At 41.1% G+C, this 21,348-nt stretch overlaps 1 protein-coding gene across 13 annotated transcripts in view; it reads right to left on the reverse strand.

Annotated features, from left to right (window-relative positions):
• Pdzd2 (PDZ domain containing 2) overlaps positions 1-21,348 on the reverse strand; it is a 365,774-nt gene that overhangs the window by 93,311 nt on the left and 251,115 nt on the right. For all 13 annotated transcript variants that reach the window (XM_058572097.1, XM_046422305.2, XM_058572096.1 and 10 more), the window contains one exon: positions 7,796-8,297. In XM_058572097.1, coding sequence (XP_058428080.1) covers positions 7,796-8,297 — 502 coding nt within the window. The remainder of the gene's footprint in view (positions 1-7,795; positions 8,298-21,348) is intronic.

A 21,348-nucleotide genomic window follows, 5' to 3' on the forward strand; every position in this document is an offset into this window, starting at 1 on the left:
GGATATCACCAAAAACAACACATTCAGGAGGGCTGATTAGTTGTCCTGGCTTGTGGGTCTCCCACGCCAGAATCCCAGACAGCCTGTGGCTGTCTCCCTGGGCCTCATGGTGCAGTGAGAGACACAAGAGCAGGACAGTGGCTTGACCTGTTTCTTTCTATGGAAGAGATATCATGGTTCCTGGGTTCTAGCAGAGGAGAGACAGTCCTCCCTCCCCAGCACAGAAAAGCTGGGCAACTCTTTCCAAACAGCACCAAGGTATGTGATTGGAGTCCAGAAAGAAGAAACTCTTTTATTTAGATTGAGCCCCAAAGTAATAACAACCTATCTACCTCCATTACTGGTTTATGCCATTATTCCCCTCCACACCCGTTTACTCTCCTCTTTTATAAACAGAACCTGTATGATTCACAGTAGGTGCAATAACACTAGATATGCTCCTTTTAATTTTAAAATGCTTTTAGAATTAGAACCTGTGATAAGAAACTTGCAAAACTATGTTCATATAGGTAGATAAATGACCTAAATGTTTATTCTGGCAGAGAAGTTTAAGACAATTTTCATCAAGAGCACTAACATACCCACTTCACACCCTCCCCTGTCCCAACACATTTACAGCTAGTTAAAAATAAGTAAGAGGGCTGGGGTTGTGGCTCAGAGTTAGAGCGCTCGCCTACCAAGTGTAAAGCCCTGGGTTCGATCCTCAGCACCATATATAAATAAATAAAAATGAAGGCATTAAAACATATTAAAAAAATAAAAGATAAAAATAAGTAAGACAAAACATATATTGAATACAAGTGGCTTCAGAGGGTAGAAAGGACAGTCTGTAATATCTCTAACTATTCCAGTAAAAACCCAGATCTCCTTCACTTTCGTCCAATGATATGGTTTTCTCCCTATAACTGAAAATAGAAATTTTTAAGGGGAATGTTCAAAGAAATCAATGCCAAGTTTCCTTGCCTTGGGATTTCTTGATCATCTAATGAAGGAGTTCAGAGGAATAGAAAGGAAGACACAAGCAGCAAGAGGCAAACATTATCAGTTTTAATTGCCAGTATTAAATTGAGTTGCCTATAGCAAAAGCAATGTTCAGTTAAAAATAAAATGAGTGTCTGAAGTTTATTAGGCTAAAGCTGGTACTTGTCCAAAACAAATAGGCTAACTTAAATATAACAATATTAAATATATTTCCAACTGCCTTCTTACAATTCCACACGGGTATTTAATTCACACCTCAGTACAGTCAAAACAAAACTCTTCCCCTCCTACTCCTGGATTTCTCATCTCAATGAGAACAGGACTGTCATCTACTCAAGCTACAGAGGATATGCAAGCCAAAAGCTCTCGAGCATGCAAATAAAATGATATTTCACTGCCAACATCATAGCCATGCGAGACATCTGTAGGTTCTATTCCCTAAATAGATCTGCTTCTGCTCATATTCCCCATAAGCACCCTATCAAAGCCACCAGCATTTTCAGCGTGGTGACCATGATAGCCTCTGATCTGGTCTCCTGTTTCATTCTTCACCTCCTATAATGTTCTCCATTAAACACCCAGGGGACTAAGAAGCACAGGACATGAGGCACTCAGCGTAGATGCTCCAATGGCTGAAGTGACTCCCCACAGACCAAGAGGAAGGTCCAAACTCTGGGATGGCAGCTGGGAACCTTTGTAAGGGGGCCCTGTCCACTCTCAGAATCATCTCCTGGCACTCGGTTTCTTCACTCCTGGGACACTCTGTTGTTCCTGTCTTAGGGCTGCTGTCTTTGCTGGTTCCTTCCTGGGAACATTCTGAGCCATGATTTCACAGGGCTGCCCTCTCCTGACTCTCAGGCTCAGCTCAAACATCACCTCTATAAGGAGGTCCTTCTTCACCGACACCCAATATCAACCAGCCCTCTACCTATGACACTGCCCAGCCATCGTGCACTTCACCCCGTTTAGTTCATTTATATTTGTCCCCTTTGGACCTTATGATTCATTGCTTATGTGTTGTTGACAGTCCCTTCTATGGTATAAATACTACAGGACATGGAACCTTGTTACCTCATTTAGCAGTGAAACCAGATCTTCATCTTCATCCATTAATGATTATTCCCCCATAATTGAAAGTAAAAAATTTTAAGGGGAATGTTCAAAGAAATCAGTGCAGGTTTCCTTGTTATCAGCATAACTGATAAAGAAGCTAGTTATCAGTACAACTGAAGACTTTCTACCCTCAGGAACAGAGTCTTATCACATAATATCAATTTTCCACAAATACGATGGAATACACAAAAAGGAACATTTATCCACTAATCTTATGGTCCTTTGGACAATTGAGACTGTTAAGAGGCTGAACCAGATGTGAGACCTGTGTGTTCGCCAACGTTCAATATGTGAACACGTGAACACCGATCCAGTTGTAGAGACAACTGAGTTCTGAAACAGACTATGTCTAGGCAGATGGTTCGGGCATTTGTTTTCTCTTACATTGGCTTAAAGGGCAATGAAACTTTGTTAGCCTATTGAGAAAAAGCCAAACCACGAAAAAGGAGGTGCTGTGGACTTCTGAACTAAGGTCGTCAGCGTTACCCTCTCCTGCATGCTGCCAACTACTGTGTAAGTCCACACGTGCATTGCTTCCCCGGAGCCAATCAGGGATTTATTTACTAAAACAGGGGCGGAACATTAAAGGGAGCTGTCTTGCAGCATTTAAATGACCTCATTTTTGCTGGAACCAAAAATAACATTTTACAACAGCATCTTTGCCCCAAATGTGAGAAGACACATCATCCAACTTGAATTTCACTGCAGCAAATACTCTGGCTCTTGTTGCAAACCTACTCTGAGACTGTTTGCTTTCCCCTTCTTATTAGAAAGGTCAGTGAGAAATCAGAGAAAAGTGTGATCATAATGTCAGAGCTGGAAGTCCCTTAGTCATCAGGCCCAAATGCTCAGTTTATAGGTGAGAAAATAGAAACCCAGAGAAGGGTGATGACGGCCCCAAAGCCACACAGTTGGGGATAGAAGAACTGGGGCTGGAACCCATTGTCCCAGCTCCTGGGCATGGTGCTTGTGAGCATCTTCATAAATAAAGATTTACAGAGCACCTGCAAGTGCAAGGCCCTGAGCTGGGACCCGTGACAGACAAATAAGGCCCAACCTTAAAAGTCTACTGAGGACACAACAAGCCAATGATAATTGGAAGATGTGGGGTTTGTGCATCAGTGAAAATGGCAGGTGGTACTTCAGGAGCCCAGGGAGGAGGGGTCTAAAGATGGAGCAGGTGGCAAGAATGTCACAAAAAGCCTCCAAGAAGAGAGCATCATGATGCTTGGTCTCTATGGAAGGCAGAAGCCAAGCTATGGAGGGGAGGGGGTGGAGGTAGGGTGGGCGACTGGGCAGAGACAGCAGTCCCCACATGGCTCAGTGGCAAAGCAAACACAGCCTTTGAAGGACCCTGCCATGAGAGGAAGCAAGCAGTGAGAAACTGAATATCCCAGACAGCTTCAGGAGAGGCACTGGCCATCAGAAGGACCACGTCATAAGGAAGCTGGAGTTCCCAGCCCGCCCCCAACCTCAGGGAGGATGAAAGGCTTGGAAGTGAACAATGGATCACACCAATGTGGTGAAGCTTCCATCAAGATTCTTGAAGTATGGGGTTTGGAGAGCTTCTGGGTTGGGTAATGCAACCATGTGCCAGAAGGGGGGTGTGTCTCGCTTCCACAAAGATAGAAGCTCCTGTGGTGGGCACCCTGAAGACCTCATCCTGTGGACCTCTTCAGCTAGCTGCTTATCTACATCCTTTATCATATCCTTTATTATCTAATAAACTGGTTAATATGCTTAAAAAATAAAAGAAAGGAAGGAGGAGATAGAGACAGAAAGTTAAGCAGGGATCACATAATGAAGGGCCTCTGATGACACGGCAAGGTGTCTGGATGTTACCCTGAAGGGAAAGTGGACTTCCCCAAAGGATCTAAGCTACAGTGTGCCTATGTGTGTGTGCATGGCATGCATGCATGTGCACGTGTGTGTGTGTATGTGCGAGCACGTGAGTCATGAGACTGGCTCTTCAGAAATGTTCCTCTGGCTGCAGGGGACAATAGATGAAAGGGAGGGGAGTAGGGGCAGTGAGGTGGGAGGCCACTACCACACCTCCCAGGTGAGCAATGAAAGCAGCCCAGCCTTGAACCTGCAGCATGGGAGTGGGGAAGGAGTGGCCAGATCTGTGCATCTCTAAGGGAACTAGAGTTGACAGGACTTGGTAATTGACTGGATCTGGTACAAAGGAAAGGACAGAGTTTCAGTGGACACCAGGAAGACCAGGGAGACTCTCCCAGGATAAACCATGTGACAAACCATAGTAAAACCTGGACAAACCAGGCCACTTCAGTTGAATTTCAGGTGGTTCTGGATTGGACAACTTGTGGATGGTGAGACCTGGAACATTGGGGTGGGTCCGATGGTGCAGACAGTGGATGCATCGAGTTTTAGGTGTGAAGTGGAACATCCAAGATGGGGACATCCTGTAGGGAGTTGGCATAAAGCTTACAGGTTCTGGAGATAGGCAAGAGCTCAGAAATGAACTTAGGGAATATGATCCTTAGGACAATGTGAGTTCACCAGGTGGCCCTGAGGACTTCCTAGAAGAGGATCATCCTCATGGTGCCCCTGTTTGATGCAAACATCAGTGGATGTCCTGGGTGTGAATTGCCTTCTTAGCTTTCCATCCTGCAGCCTGAGTTCTCTGAAGAAGCACTTATGGAGACAACACAGCAGAAAGGTCTGGTATTCTACGGGTGATTATGATTTCTGGGGTAAGGCCTCAAATGTACCCAGAGACATACAAATGCCAGTCGAGAATAAACTTGCCTGCCTGACAAACAGTGGGTTTTTTTTCCTTTTGTTATGAGACTGTTTGGTTGTACACATTTTCAACACACAACACTACAAAAATATACCTTCTATATAAACAGACTTGAGAAATCTGTCATCTTGAATGACTGAAGATCTTTGCTGAAAAGGTGGTAAGGAACTTTGGGTTCATTTCTAAAATTACTGGTTGATGTCCTAGGAAATCCTTATGTTTTAGAAGATGAACCCAACTTTTGTATTTTTAAAAATTAATGTGCTTGTCTATGTATCATTGTGTGTTACTATCTTACACAAGCATACCATTTTTTAAAAAAAGAAAATATTTGTTAAAAGGAAATACATTTCCTATTGCTCTGTGAAGAGAGAATAGACCAGGGAAACAAAGACAGGATTTAGTTTAATGGAATATTTTCTTAGAACAAATAAGTGAAGTACCTGGCAAACAGAATTGGTCTGAATGAGCACTATAGGCCTTTTCTGTAATTTATTAAGTCTTTGTAGATATATTAAATCATTAATAAAGCAGAAACGGAACAATGCTGACACAGTTAATCTCCCATTTTTCAAATGCAATGGAATTTTTTTCCCCCCAAAGGCTTAAGAGGTAAATAGCTAATTTCTGTTTTCCTGGAAATTCCATTTTAGCATGACCTTGGTCTCAACTATCCTAGAGTAAAAATAAAAATCCACTCCAGCCCAAGAACCTAAGCAATCTTTTATGAAGGGAGACTGGTTCCAATTTAGGTGCTATGAGGACATGAAGATCTCCTTGCCAACTCCGTCAATCCTGAGCAAAGCCATCTAATGAGGTTACTTCTGGGGCTGAAAAGTGTGGTAAAACATGAGTGCCTGAGAAGGAGTACGGGCCCTTCCTACCTACCAAGTCCAAAAGTCTGACCCAGGGCCAACAATCAGTCTATGGTTAATGGACAGGTACAAAGAATGCAAGTTCCAAATGGCCAGTCTCTCCCTTCTATAGCAATGTGGCTCCAAAACAAACCAATTGCCCCAAACGCAATCAAGTCTTGAATTTTTTTTTCACCCTTTCATTTATACCTTCTGGGACAAAAAGAGCACAAATATCAAGCAAAGGTATAAATAAAAATGAAATTATGGCATTTGCTGGTAAATGGATGGAACTGGAGACTGTCATGCTAAGTGACATAAGCCAATCCCCCCAAATCAAAGGTTTAATGCTCTCTCTGATATGTGGATGCTAACACACAATAAGTATGTGTGTGAGGGCACAGAAGTACTTTAGATTAGACAAAAGGGAATGAAGGAAAGGGGGGATGGGAATGGGAAAGACCGTAGAATGAATCAGACACAATTTTCCTATGTTCATGTGTAAATACAAGACCAGTGTAACTCCACATCATCTACAACCACAAGAATGGGAAGTCATACTCCAGGTATGTATAATATGTCAAAATATATTCCACGGTCATGCATAGCTAAAAAAGAACAAATAAAAATTTTTAAAGATTGGGTAAAGACACTCTGACATGTGTGTAGTCTTCAGATACCCAAATCCAAAAAATAATATCAATTATTTTAATTAAGATGAGTGGAGGAGGGGTACTCTTCAAAGTTTGGTGGCATTTTTCATTTTTTCTTTTACTATCATTTCAAATTATCTCCATTGTGTCCTAGGCCAAATCAAAGCCTGTTCTTTGGATTATAAGCAAGATTCACCCTCTTTTGGTGCCCGAACCTTCAAAATTATTAAGGAAGAAACACACCCTACTTTCTATTTTTCACCTTAGACTTTCTGGGTATTTGTAATCCAATCATTAGAAGAAAAATCATAGCAAGACAGAGTCCCTGATAAGGAGCATATAGTATTTTCATTGCTTTTAATTTGGGGGGAATCCCATAAAATTGGTAGGAAAATCACTGATAAAGACACAAGGTTTCCCTTCTCGTTTGTTTACATATCCCATTTATAAATAATGCCTCCTCTGGCTTTATGGGGATCATTTAACTCCTAAAATGAAGGAAAACAATCCCTTGAGAGAAGTATTATTTTGATTCAATTCATCATGTAGATTGGCTGAAATTATAGAAATAATTGCATCAAATAGCCTTTTGAGAAATTTTTTTTCACTCCCAGGGCACCCCTTTCTCAATGCAAAACTGAACATGATTCTTTTGTGTCCTTTCCCACCTTTCCATCTCTATAGATGGTGTCTCCTGACTAAAGAAGACACCAATCAGCACTCACCTAGGAAGCTATTGTTTCATTTAGGGTTCATCAAAACATCTGCCAGGGGATTCTTGGGACTGACATGTTTACCTTAGAGAAATGTAACTCGGCTATGAAAGAATGTTGGTTATAATGAAGGAGACAATCAAGGCGAGAAGCTCACCCATCACCTGTCAGAATATTCACATCTGTTCTGCTTTTAGGTAAGACCAACCTTGACCATCGCAACTGAATATCACAGTGTCAGAGATTTCTGTGAAACTTCCCATTTCACTGGAACTTACCAATGCAAGAATATGATCCCATGAAAATACCACTGGTTTTGAATTGTTAAAAATAAAGGCAGCTGCTTCCTTTCCTGTGTAAGACTGAAGATGGGATGTTTGTGTTCTCAAATACCACCAGGAATTCCTGGCCCTGGAGTGACCATTTCACTGTGACAGCAATGATAAATAATGACACAGCTCAAGACACACACTTTACCAGAGAAGGCTTGAATTTTTCCACTTATGATCACTTGACTAGCTCTTTATTTAAATGGGATAAAATGACTTGAATCTTTTCATGGTTGCTGTTGTTATGTGCTCTGATCATTTATCTTGATAAATTTGTTGGCTTCTAAGTACAAGGTCATCTTAGACATATTTTCTATATTTAAAAAGCAACTGAAAAAATATTTTTTTTAAAAAAAAATGTAGGTTCTATAAGCAAATGGAGCCTTACCCGAGCCAGGCAGTCACTTGACTGAAAGTCCGTCTTTCCAGCTTTTGAGATGCGACGTTTGTCATTGCTTGTGGTCAGAGGAGCATCTGTCTTTGGAGTTCTGTTCTCCGTTCCTCTGTCTACTTCTGATCTCTCGAGATGGGGTCCAGCCACCTCCTTGAGGGAATGCGGGCCATTTTCTAGCTCATAGGCATGCCCGTTTCCAAGTTCAGGGTCAGTGCCGTTCTCCAGCTCAGTGCTGGTGTCATCGGCCAACTCACAGCTGGCGCTGCTCCTGGATTCCTCCGGGGACTTGCTGGTGGGAGGTTTGGAAATGACCCCAAACTTTCTTGCTCTTTTCCCCTTTTTTGAAGTTCGGTCACCCAGCTCCAAGGTAGGTGTCTCTCCTGGTTCAGAGCTGTTGCCACTGTTGCCATTATAAGTAGACTGGGTTTTGTGCTTGAAGCGCCGCAGCATGATCAGGTAGATGAAGCCGCCATTCCAGCACTGCTCAGCCAGGTAACTGCAAAAACAGAGGTGCCTGTTAGAGCCGCCAACGCCCTTCTTAACACCCAGTTTGGACAAACCTCACGGGACCTGGTGATGAAAACCCTGGCCAACATACTGACGTACTTTTGAGCTTTCTAGAGAGCTCACCATTCAACTTTTTAAATTTATATAATTGTTAATATTATATTTTTTATATAATTGTTTATATAATTGATAAATGATCCCCAAGCCCTCAAATAAACAAAAAACCTCATGAACTAGAAATTACTAATTTAAGTCCCCTAGCATTAGGAGTCAGAGAAGGGTTTTTCTACTGACAGAGCCAATCCTAACATATTAAAAAATAAACTTTTTTTTCAGTTCTGGTGATTGAACCGAGGGCCACATGCAAATTAAGTAAATGCTCTGTCACTGAATTATATCCCCAGTCACTGAAATGAAATAAAATTCTTATAGGAGGGATAATATCGAATGTTCTATAGTATAGTAGGGTAACTGTGGTTGCAACATTTAATTGTCTATTTCTAAATAGGTGGTAGAGAGGATTTTGAATAACCCCAACACAAAGAAATGACAAATGTCTATGGTGACAGTATGCCAACTATCTTGATCATTACACATTGTGTACATGCATTGAAATGTCACATTTCATCACATAATTGACACACATAATATACTTATATGTCAATTAATAATATTTTTAAAAACTTCAAATGTTCTCCAGCACAATAGGCTAACTATGATTAATAAAAGAAGTGGGTGAATAAAAATTAAGAACTTTTTTTCTTTACTCTCTTTACTCCTTCAAGAACATCTGACATTGGCATTAAGCCAGACTGCCATCCATATATTGCTGAAGGAATGATATTGAGTCCCCCGGGTAAAGAAAGAATAGAGAGCGTGGATTGGGGGAAATGTTAACTTTTGTTTCTAGGATCAAAAAGATTAACTGCACATTAGGAGCTTCTGCCCTACAGCAACTGGTTCCCAAGCAAAGAGTGATGACAACTGAGTCTTTCACAAATCTGACCTGCTTCTAGTCTTCCTACGCTTACAAAGAAAAGGCCTGGGGCTATGCTGCCTACATCTTCAATAAGAAATAGAACCTTTCCAAGTGTACCAAAAAGCTCCAATACTGGATAGGGGCCAGACTAATATGAAGACGCTAAGGAAGCATTAGCAGCCATGTGCTGCACAGAATGAGTATCAGGTTCATTTCTTAGTATGGTCCTAATGTGAGCTGTTCATAGCACACAAGGACAGTCATGCCCAATTTGGGCATCATTTTAAGAGGATCACCGAACAAAGTGGAAAGCACATAGAAGACCAGGAAAAGGAAGGATGCTGGAAACTATGTCAACCAGGAGGAGTCAGGGGAATGAGGGACATTCAGCAGAGAAGACAGGGTCAGGGTCAGTTTTTTTTTTTTTATATATTTGAGGATGGGCAAATATTGAGAAACAGAAAATAATATAAATGCAGTATGTATGTATAGTATAATATGCAAGAATGCTCCAGAGCTTCAAGAATATGAAGAAGATAGAACACTGAATAAAGTGAGTAATTAGCTGCAGTCAGGATTTCAGGTCATTAAAGCTTCAACAAAGAAAATACCTGCTGCAGTCAGGAAGCGAGGCTGGGCCCCACCCTCCGCGTGCCATGGGAGATCAAGAAGCACACATCCTCGCAGAACCCAGGGAGATTCCTCCCAGCTGGAATCTTGCCGCATCCTACAGCTCACAGGTTCCCAAACAAAGAGTGTCAACAACCAAATCCTTCACAATTTGGGCCTGCTTCCGGTTTTCCTACACCTACAAAGAGAAGGCCTGGGGCTGCGCTGCCTACATCTTCAGTAAGCGAGAAACAGAACCTTTCCAAGTGTAGCAAGCCAGCTGCTCCCCAGCCCCCGGCATGAGGCTGACTCTAAAGAAAGGAGGACTGCAGGTAAACAGACATTAAGGTGCCCTTCTGTGATCTTGTCACCAGGGAAAACCAGATCTGAGAGCTGGGGCAGCCAGCATGTGGGAAACAGGCCAGGTCACTGAGGTCCTCTCTCATCTCACCATGAGCTTTCCCTCAGGTAGTGGGCAATGGGAGGGGAGAAGAGGTGACGGCTGTGTTTGAAATGCACTGGATTCTGGCCCAGAGGCACATATTCCCCAGGCCTAATCGGCAGATAGTGCAGCAACAGTGAATGACTAAAGGAGGGAATATTTCTCCATCTTTGTCACAGCGAACAAGAGAGAAAGTTCTTCAAACAGCAACTAAATCTAATAAAAACTTTCTTTGATCCTGAGCTATAAATCGTGGTAGTGAAGCCACACATAAAACAAGTAGAAAAAAGACACTGTACAGATCTCAGGTGATTCTGTAAAAGGCAGGAGGGTGAAGGAGGCAGAAAAATAGCAATTAAACCTGGTTCTCGGCACAATTGCCCTACGATGTTTAAATTTCATTTCTTTGGATTGTGTGTATTTTCCCCTCGCCTAAAAAAAACTCTTGAAATGGTGTGACAAATGCTGAATGTTTTCTTTGATATAAGGAGGCCGATTCATAGTGGGATAAGGAGCGGGAGCATGGGAGGAACAGACGAACTCTAGATAGGGCAGAGGGGTGGGAGGGGGAAGGGAGGGGGCATGGGGTTATTAACGAAGAATGTGATAATCATTATTATCCAAAGTTTATGTATAAAGACACGAATTCGTGTGAATGTGCTTTGTATACAGCCAGAAATATGAAAAATTGTGCTCTATATATGTAATAAGAATTGTAATGCATTCTACTGTCATATATAAATAAAAACTTTACATAAAAGGAAAAAAGGTGTAAAATCCTAAAATTAGGTAGCCAGGTTATAAGGGTTTCTCTTAGCTGACCAGTGCCATTTAAAATAACATGCATGTTCAATTGTTATGAAAAAAAAGGGTGGGGGAGTAAAAACAGGACCAGGTGAAGAGTTGGATACCCAAGTTCTCATTCTGGCTTTGGCCCAACCATTTAAAACAATGACAAATGTACAGCATTTCCACCAATGGATGAATGAATAAATAAATTGTGGCACATCCATATAATGGGATATTATTTGGTAATAAAAAGAAATGACATATGCCATATCCTGAGTGAAACTTGGAGTCACTGGGCTAAGTGAAAGGACTCAGACCACAACAGGCCCTGTGTGACGTGATTCCTTTACATAACATATCTGGAAGACATAAACACATGAAGACTAAAAGAGGAGTTATTTCAGGAGCTAGGAGACAGGAGTATTGGGACTAAATTGGCAGGGAATAGAAATGTTCTGCAATTAGACATTGGTGATGGTTAGACATATACTAAAGCCTACTGAGTTGCCCACTTTAAAATGGTGAATTTGTTATAGCAATAGTGTTAGCTTTCAGTTACTGTCACAAATGCCTGAGAGAATCACCTTATGAAGAAAAAAGTTTTATTTTGGCTCACAGTTTTGGAGGTTTCAACCACCTGTTGGTTTTGGGCCTGTGGTGAGACCACACATCATGGTGGCAGTGTATGGCAAAACCATCCACCTCATGACTAGGACACAGAAGAGAGAAGAGGAAAGGGCTGGTGACACACTATCTCATTTAAGGACATGCTCCCAGTGACCAGAAGACCTCCCACCAGTCTCCAAGCCTCTTAAAGGTTCTACCACCTTCTACTAATGCCACACTAAGAACCAAAGCTTTCATGTATGGGCCTTGGGGGACACTTATTCAAACTATGGCATGAATTCTACCTTGGTTTTTAAAAAGTAGCAAATATGTAATAATCTGGGCAAGTTTTGAGTTTATTCTTTGAGTAGGTGCTTGACAGACCCCATTTCCCTATGAACTAACTGTCTTAGAAGAAACTGCAGCTCAGAAATACTAATTAGCTTGCCCAAGTTCCCAGAGCTCCTAAGAGGCAGGACTAATTCTATCCAATTCCAAAGCCCACACTATTCATGCTGTGCAATTCTGCTGTCATTCCCAACTCCGTGCTTTGGTTTCCTCATCTGTAAAGCGAGGGTGTTGAAATGGGTCCTCTCTATGTTGCTTTCACATTCTAATAATTGTGAGTGCTAGTTTCCCAGGCAGGGTTCTGGGGATAAAGAATCAAGTCATCTCAATGGTCTTGGTGCAGTGCTGAGGACAAAACACAAATGAAAAACAAAATATCCACTCTGTGTCCAAACTGTCTTAGGCCTTGCTGTGGTTTGGATAAGTGTTCCCCAAAAGCCCACATGCTAAAGACTTGGTCACCAGCCTGTGGCACTAATGGTAGGTGGTGGAACTTTTAAGAGGTTGGGTCCAGTAGAAGGGCACATGCCCTGGAAGGGGATGTCAGGACTCTACCCTTTCCTGTCTTCTTGTTTCCCTATCCCATGAGGTAATAGAGCTTTCTTTACGATGAGTTCCTGCCATGATGCACAGTGTTGCCATAGGCCTAGAGACAATGGTGCCAAGAAACCATGGATGGAAACCTGAGCCAAAATAAACCTCTCCTCTTTTTAAGTTGATTATCTCAGGCATTTGTTATAGCAACAGAAAGCTGACTAATACAGGTCCCTTGGATACTTAACATTGAATGCAAAAGGATTTAGTACAGAGTCATTTCATTTAAAATTGCTTTTGGAAACCTACCTTTCATACAAAAAAAGTCTGAACAATTTGATGTATTATTTGCAGAGAAATAATACCTTTTTGGTAACAAAAAGGCTAGCTGATTTGGAGTATAAGATTTTAAATATGCATTCTCATGGAAAGTGCCAAGAATCTTTGAAGGTGCCTATGGTTGAGACAATATTGTATTTTTGCAGGGTTCATACTTGGCAAAACTACAGAGCCAAGACGAGTTTATCTTTAGTTCAGTACCATCTCCCTGCCCTCTCCTGGCTTCCTAGCCATAAATAAGATCCTGACACCTTAAAGGAACTATATGACAAGTTATTTTATTCCTTCCTGGATTGGAATTTTCTGAGGTCATTCCAAAGACAAAGGGTAATGAATGAACTATGGACACTGTAGCAAGATGGAGAGAAAGAGATTTTTGGGGTACAGAGTAATTTTCTTAGAATTATTCAAATTACTTTCAACCTAATCACTCCATAATCTGTATCCATCTGCATTCAAATGATTTACCTAACTTTTCCAGTACCTTCTGGCTAATTGTATCCCCAAGCCCCCCCACTTTTTTTGTTCAGTAGAATTCTTATTTGATATTATAATTTAAAAAATATATTTCTTTAGTTGTTGATAGACCTTTATTATATTTTTTTATATGTGGTGCTGAGACTCGAACCCAGTGCCTCACAAATGTCAGGCAAGTGCGCTACCACTGAGTCCTAGCCCCAGCCCTGATATTATAATTTTTTAAAAATATTTATTTTATTTATTTTTATGTTGTGTTGAGGATCAAACCCATGGCCTTGCATGTGCTAGACAAACGTTCTACCACTAAGCCACAACCTCAGCCCCTGATATTATAATCTTTACACTAAAATTTAAAGTCAGTATGACACAGTCAATTTTCTATGGTAGGACAGAATATATGAGACTGGGGAATTTATACAGAAAAAAAGGTTCATGTTGGTTCATGGTTCAAGAGGCTGGGAAGCCCAACATCTGCTTTATCTCATGGTAGAAAGCAGAAGGGAAAGTGGGTGCATGTGGAAGAGCAAGAATACAAACTGTGGACTTACTTGTTAACAGTCAGTTCTCAAAGTACAAAATCCAGTCCCACGAAAATGAGAACTTAGTCAGATGAAAAAGGCACAAATCCACTCATGAGGGCTCCTCCTCCAAGTCCCAAATGCTCCCACCAGGCCCCATCTCCCAACACTGTTGCATTGGAGACACTGTCTCAACATGAGTTTTGGTTGGAATAAACCATATTCAAAGCATAACAGAATATTTGAAAAAGATAATTTTCTAAATCATGTGATTTAGAAAAATAGTAAGCTTCCTTTTTATAACAACGATTAGCTTTTTAAAAGCTTCTCTATGTAGAATTTATTTGTGTGTGTTGGGGGTACTGGGGATTGAACTTGGGGGCTCTCCTACCACTGGGCTAAAATCCCATACCTTTTAAAATTTAAAAAAAAAAATAGAGACCTTCTTGCAAAATTGCCCAAGCTGACCTCCAACTTGCAATCCTCCTGGACCAGCTTTCCAAGTAGCTGGGATTACAGGTGTGCCACTGAACCCAGATAATTATTTTTCCCCCCAAATTTGAGATTGTCCTCTGGCAAGTGAAATTATTAATTCAATTAAAATTTAGTTGATTTTAACCTTCCTAAGATGACCTTAAGAAGAAAGACCAACTCATTAGCCTAGAACTTTTCCTTTGAAACTTGTCGTAGTTCTTTATTTCCCTCAGCCTTTTCTGAGCTCATCTCCTCTCTCTTCCACCCCCCACCCCACACACACATCACAAGGTCTTATCCAAAGGGAAGTTCTGAGTATCTCTTTTGCTCCTTGCTACTGTCATAATTCTGGAGTTTGCACCCTCCAGGCGTAGGAGGACTGGGAAGGAGTTGGCAGGTGACGCTGGATGTCTGGAAAAGCTGGAAGGATAAAGATATCTGAGACTGAAAAACAACAAATAAATAGAAGAATAGAGAGGGCAGATACAGGAAGGGATTAGAAAGCCAAAGACACACATCACTTATCTATGTCCCGATTCTATCAAAACAGGGCTTGAGGCAGCTGTACAATTTTGATATTTTGATGGTTCTGCCTAAATCCTTGGAAGGAACCATCTCCAGGTGCCTCTGAAGATCATCTTGGGCATTCAGCCAACCACTGGTGACGGCTGGCACACAGTATAACCTCACAGAGGGGTGCTGCCAAGCTGAACCAGGGGTATATATGTGTGTGTGATTCAAAGCAACTTGGATTGTCACCCGGGCACTGGCCTGCAACACAATGCCATAAAAATACTGTCTAACTCAAGAACACACAAAACAATTCTGGAACTCAGACTTTTCACCAAAGCAGACATTCCTACTTCATTTGAGTATGTCAGGCCTTTGGTACAGACAACAAGAGCATAAACACTGACTGCAAGAGGATGTTTATAGATGAGTTATCATGACTGGGTAGGAGTTTTATAGAACAGGACCAACTGCTAATAGCTACCCTGTCTAGCACACAGGACCAACGGAGGTCAATTATTCTTCCCCATGATTTTTTTCTCCCCTAATATGTAATGAGAAATCCAAAAGCTGTTTGTAGACCTTTGAAAACCTGTGAGGCGTAATGACTCCAGAGGGCTGTCTGGGGCTGTGAGTCTGTAGGTTGAGAAGAACTGTTAAATATATAGAGACTAATTTCCTAATAAAGGCGTGGCTGGGAAACAGAGGAGACAAGTTTGAACATCTTCATAAAAGGGGATGGGATCTGGTTGTCCGAGGACAGTCTCTCTCAGGCATTGCCTCCTAGTTATCTTGGAATTTTGGAGACAGTCCTCACGGATTCCACAGCTTTTCCTAGTAAGAGTCAAATTATCCTTGGGGGACTCTGAAGGTAGAATTTTTTTCCCTAAATATTATGATGACAAGAGTAACATTCTTCCTGTGCTCATAGGCCCTCTCTGAAGAGAAATCAATGTACTGCTTTGCTACTCTGGAAAGAAAGTCTTGACTAGGTGGAGGAAGATGGGTTTAGGCACCAAGAGGCTCTGAAAGTAGGTCTCAGCTGGGCTTGGAAGTAGACCTGACTACAACACTGTATTCCAAGTGTGAGCTGAAGAGACAGACTGAGGAAGCCAATTTCCACTACCGAACTTCCTCTACGGAGCAGAAATGGCTGGGTTCACCAACTCTTTCTCTTTCCTTTATCTGGAATCAAGAAGGGAAAATGAATAAATGAATATATTAGGTTCGTTATGAAATATGTGGACTTAATTAATTTTATCATGACACTTGGAGAGGGGAACACAAGTTGAGAATAATAAGTCAGGATATTTAAGGAAATTTTGGTTCTATGATATAATCTTAGCCATTTAAAAATCCAAATTATCAGCAACAGACTGTGAACCACTGCCATAGTCTAGCAGTGAAATGTAAATCATACCTATCTGACTATCAGCACAGAGGTCCATGTTACCCTCAGGGAATGAGGGCTTGGAACTGATACTCTGGCCATAGTGGCTTTCCATCATCCAGGGAGGCTATGTTCCAAGACCCCCAATGAACGTATAATTTAAAAACAGTACTGAACCTAAATACTCTGTTCTTTTCCTACATATACATATTCACTTTTCACTTAAAGGAAACACCAACATCACTACTCTGATGCTTTGGGAACATTATTAAGTAAAATAGGGGTTTCTTGAAATAATCACTACTATATCAGGATGGTCAATCTGAAAAACCAAATGGTAAACTAGGCAGCAGGTGGTAGTATAGACACCATGACTACACCAGACAAAGGGATGATTCACGTCTCCGGAGAGGTAGAGTGGGATGGAACTCATTTTCATCATGCCACTCAGAATAGTGTGCAATTTAAAATGTCTGAATTACTTATTTCTGGATTTTTTTTCCCTACTTAATAGTCTTAGACTGATATAGATGGTCAGTAAGTAAAAATTCAAAAAAAGAGACTGAGCATAAAGGGGGAGTGAATAATGAACTATTTTTCATCTCTGACCCAAGAGTTTCAAATCTCTGACCGTGTCCATGAAACTATGGCAGGCTAACTTGGTAGCTTACCAGCAGAGTAAAATCACAGCTCTTGACATATAGTAGGATAATACACAGAATAACTCAGTTTAAAATTGGACTTGTTCCCCAATATCAAACTTTAAAAAAGGAGCTTAAAATTTTATTCTTAAAGCCAGTAACTACAAATGTAAACCAAGACACATCTTGAATCCTGCCAATATTGAATAGATTTTTCTTTTAGGTAAAGTGAAAGAGAGGTAGAATTATACCAAAGAGAATAAGAATTGTGAGTCCACAATTCTCTGATAAAATTCAGAGTATCAGCCTTTAAGATGACGGCTACATTTGTGTCTGTTGGCATTAAACAAACACCTTCTGTCTTTTTCCTGCTTCAGCTCCATCTCCTGCAACCACTAGACCACCAGCCTGATAGCCCTTCTGTGCTGAAGCAGAGCTGGTTCTCTTTTCTGTCTCCTGCTAAGAGCTTCTGGGTACAAAAGGGTGGAGGAGGGGACAACATAGAGAAACACTAGGTAAAAAGTAGCTAAATCACAGGATCAACTATTATGATTTCCATGCAACAAGGTATCACTGATTGTCATATTTATATTGAAAGCTCACAACTCAAACTAACAAGGTTGACTCCAATTCACAGCCCTTATGGCAAATTTAACACTAGAATGCATCACACATTTTCAATAAGAAGAGAACGACACAGGAAGGAAACATAAGTATGGTCCCTCCTATCATCGAGCAGTAGGCTTATGTGAAGGTTGTTTTCCTCAAAGGTTTTCATGCACCTCATTTCTGCATGAGTCAAGAAAAGCTTTTTAAAGAACTCATACACCTGTTGGAAATAGGAATTCACAAGCTGAAACAAATAGAATATTCCTGATCAACAATGAGAACTGATCTTATAAAATATACTACAGAGATACTGACCCTGCAGAGAATCTCTAGCTTTCTAGTTGCAATGGATGGCATTTCATTATTAGGTTACTATGAGCAGATCAATGTTTCTTAAAATCACATGGGGGAAACCTGCAGTCTATAGGAAATCTAATTAGAACTGCAGTCACATAACTCTGCCCACTGTTCCTGATATGATGGAACATATTTTCCTGGTTTAGGAGATTGGGGAAGACTTTACTGGAATGCTATAAAGTCAGACTTTGTTGTACATGAAAGAGTTAAATCTCACCTCATCAGGGAATTGACGAGCTTCAGACAATGTACCTGGAAATGCTTTTTACTTAAATTTTTTTTCTTGTGACCCAGTGCTATTTCTTTTTCTTTTATAAAATTACTACTTGCTCATTACAGATTTCTCCATTTGTTCATTCAATCGTTAAACAAATAGTTATTTACTATGTGCCAGGTACTCCTCTAGGCACCTGGGAGTACAGCATTGAATAAAGTAAAGATTCCTGTCTTTGTGGAGTCTAGCTTACAATCTAGATGGGACAAACAAGTAACAAATAAGAGACCTATTGAAATGTGTGTCCAACTATACAGCACGTTAGAGGGTGAGATGTGCTATGGAAAATAGAAAACATAGCATAAGAAAGAACCTTAAGTATGCTAAGAGTTGAAAAGCCAGGATGAATTTTAAATTCTGTGGGTAAGTTAGCCCCACTGGGAAGACTCCATTGAGCAAAGACATGAAGAAGCTTAAGAGTTGGCCATAGAGTTGCCTGGGAGAAGAATGGTCCAGACAGAGGGAATAGCAAGTGCCAAAGGGGTAAATTGGAAGCATACTTGGAGGGTTGGGGAAACAGCAAGGAGGGCTTTCTGGCTGGAAAGGAGTGAAGAGGAAACGGGTGAGGTATCAGACCAGTTCCTACAAAGCCTTGTATGTTTCCATAAAGACTTTAATAGGAAATGGGGAGTCATTGAATTTTGGGGCTCATTAACATTTCTCTCCTCTCCCTTATCTGTAACCAAGAGAAGAGAAAGTGGAAAAGCGAGTATGATCTGTTATAAAAATGTATGGATTTAATTAATTTTATCATATGAATTTAATTAATTTTATCATAAAATTTGGATAGGGAAATACAAGTGATGAATCAGGGTAGTCAAGAAATTTTGATTCTGGCCTGATATAATCTTAGCTTACAGCAATGCCTGTGTTTTCTCACCTGTGTTGTTGCCCTTGGCCTGCCTTGCAAGAGGCTACTATCAATTCTCAAGGATAAGAAGACAGATGTATATTTAGGGGGCATCAAGCCCTAAGTAATGTGTTCAAGATGACCCAAGGATGGACTTCCATATTGCCCCTACTACATCTTCCATGTTCCCCATGTGGAAGCTGCTAGAAGCTATAAAAGTTAGAACACACACTCTCCTTTTTTGGTTACCCTTCCCTCAAGCAGCCAAACCCAAAGGTTCACAACCAGAGGGGAATCCTCACTCCCCAACAGTGCTCCATTCAAAAGGAGTGGGCCACCCCCTTTCCCTTCCTCAGAGGTGACTCTATGAGAAAGGAGATTCCTGTGGATCCATGAATCTCAGAAGGCGCAGGATGCTTCTCACATACCACCTCAGACATTGACGGAATGTCTGTACCCTCCACTTTCCTGCCCTTTCAAGTGGATCCAGCTCCATCTTGAAACAATTTCCCCAGCTCTCCTCAATCCTTCCAGGGTCCATTCCATTGGCTTGGCTGGATCCTGCCCCTGTCTTGTGCTAAGCCTGGTTTCACTTATGTCAAAACAGCTTCCGTCAAAATAGTGGTCCTCTTTTCCAAATTGCTCTTACTATTTTGAAATCAGCAGAGAAAAAGATTCTGGAGAAATGGCAAGATGACTATCCCCAGCCACGTGTTCTAGCTAATGTCATATACTATTCTTTTACCAAGGATTTTTTTTTAATCTGATTTCTTTCTTTCTTCCTTTGCAGGTATGGCTGGGCTAGAGGGGCCTCATAACCTACTAAGGTTCAAGCAGACTAAGTTTTGTAACCCTCCATCCTCAGGAAAGGGTGCAGTTTAGAAGCTGAAGAAAATGTTGGATATTCCCCCCAATTGTTTGTGCCTCCTCATGATTCTTTAGGAAGGACTCTTTTTGGTTCAGAGGAATTTCATTACAAGAAAGCCAAATCAATAGAACATTAGCCTAGAAAAGCAGATAGAGCAAGTTTTCACAGATGTGGACAGAACAACTTTTCAAATTTTGGCTGCCAATCTGGGCACTCTTCCTGTGTCTGTTGACCAGTTGTAACATGGTTCCAACAAACATATATCTTTGAGCTCTCCGAGTCCCCTAATTCTTAGTTCTTAGGAAAATGAAGAAGCACTTGTATTTCTCTACTAGAAATCTTAAATAACTTCAAGTGAAGCATTAAAAACTAAAAAAAAAAAAAAAAAATCAATGTATAAGTACAAACACTGAAACTGAAGAGTTTCCTTTTAATGGTGTGTTTGTAGTAGAAGTTCCCAAAATGAATGTGAGTTTTATAATAGACAAGGGGATGGATACCAATATTAAGTCTTACCCATATGCTGTTTACTGTGTTACGTGCATGCACATATCATCTCATTTCAACCTAAATAACCTGATTAAAGTATGCATTATGATCCAACTTTCAGAGATGTCAAAGTTCATAAAACTGGTTAGGGTGGAGCTATGATTCAAGTCCTCCTCTGATTCCAAACAAACCCTGGAAGTGACCTTGGAATTCAAGGCAAAGGTCCATCCAATTGTGGTTCATGAGACTAGGTTTGGATAAAGTCTGTACCTTCTGATAGCCTGAAAGGCCTCCACCTACATTAGCATTATAAGGAATTTCATTTTAGTGGTATGTTAACACCCCAAGTATGCCTTGAACCATAAGAAAGGGGCCTCAGAGAAGACAAGAGGTATTTTCAGGCAGGCCCATGGGGCAGGAGGAGGTCAAGTGGTTTCTCAGGGTATGGGTGGAAGTGGACTTCTCCATTCCGTCTTTCAATAATGAGATTGCATTAGTCCCCAAGAATGCTAGAACAAATGGAGGCATTGTTACTAGGCAAAGGGCCCAACTCTGGGGGTCCCGACAAGTCAGGTTTGGCCACTTTCCTCCAAAACCAAATGAAGAAAGCAATGGTGAAAAGCAGGAAAGGAACTAACTATAATGGGAAGACAAGGGAACAGCATTTCCAGCCCTGTCTTTGAGGGTACTGATAGGAGCTCTCAGATTCTACAGACAAGGGGCTCAGAATATGCTTAGCAGTCTTGGTCAAGCTGTGGTCTAGGTGACCATCATCTCGGGATTGGTCAGGTGGGGCTTTATTGGTGATAAGAAGACAGAAAAAAAGAAAGTTGCTGTTGCCTGGGGGTGGGGTCGTTTTGACTCACACAGGGTTTATCAATCAGACTTGCTGTTCCTGGAATCCCAGATGATGCAGAAACGAGACAGATGTAAA

Source organism: Marmota monax, unplaced genomic scaffold (genome assembly GCF_021218885.2).
Source record: "Marmota monax isolate L192 unplaced genomic scaffold, Marmota_monax_Labrador192_F-V1.1 WCK01_AAM20220418_F8-fsc00077, whole genome shotgun sequence".
NCBI lineage: Eukaryota > Metazoa > Chordata > Mammalia > Rodentia > Sciuridae > Marmota > Marmota monax.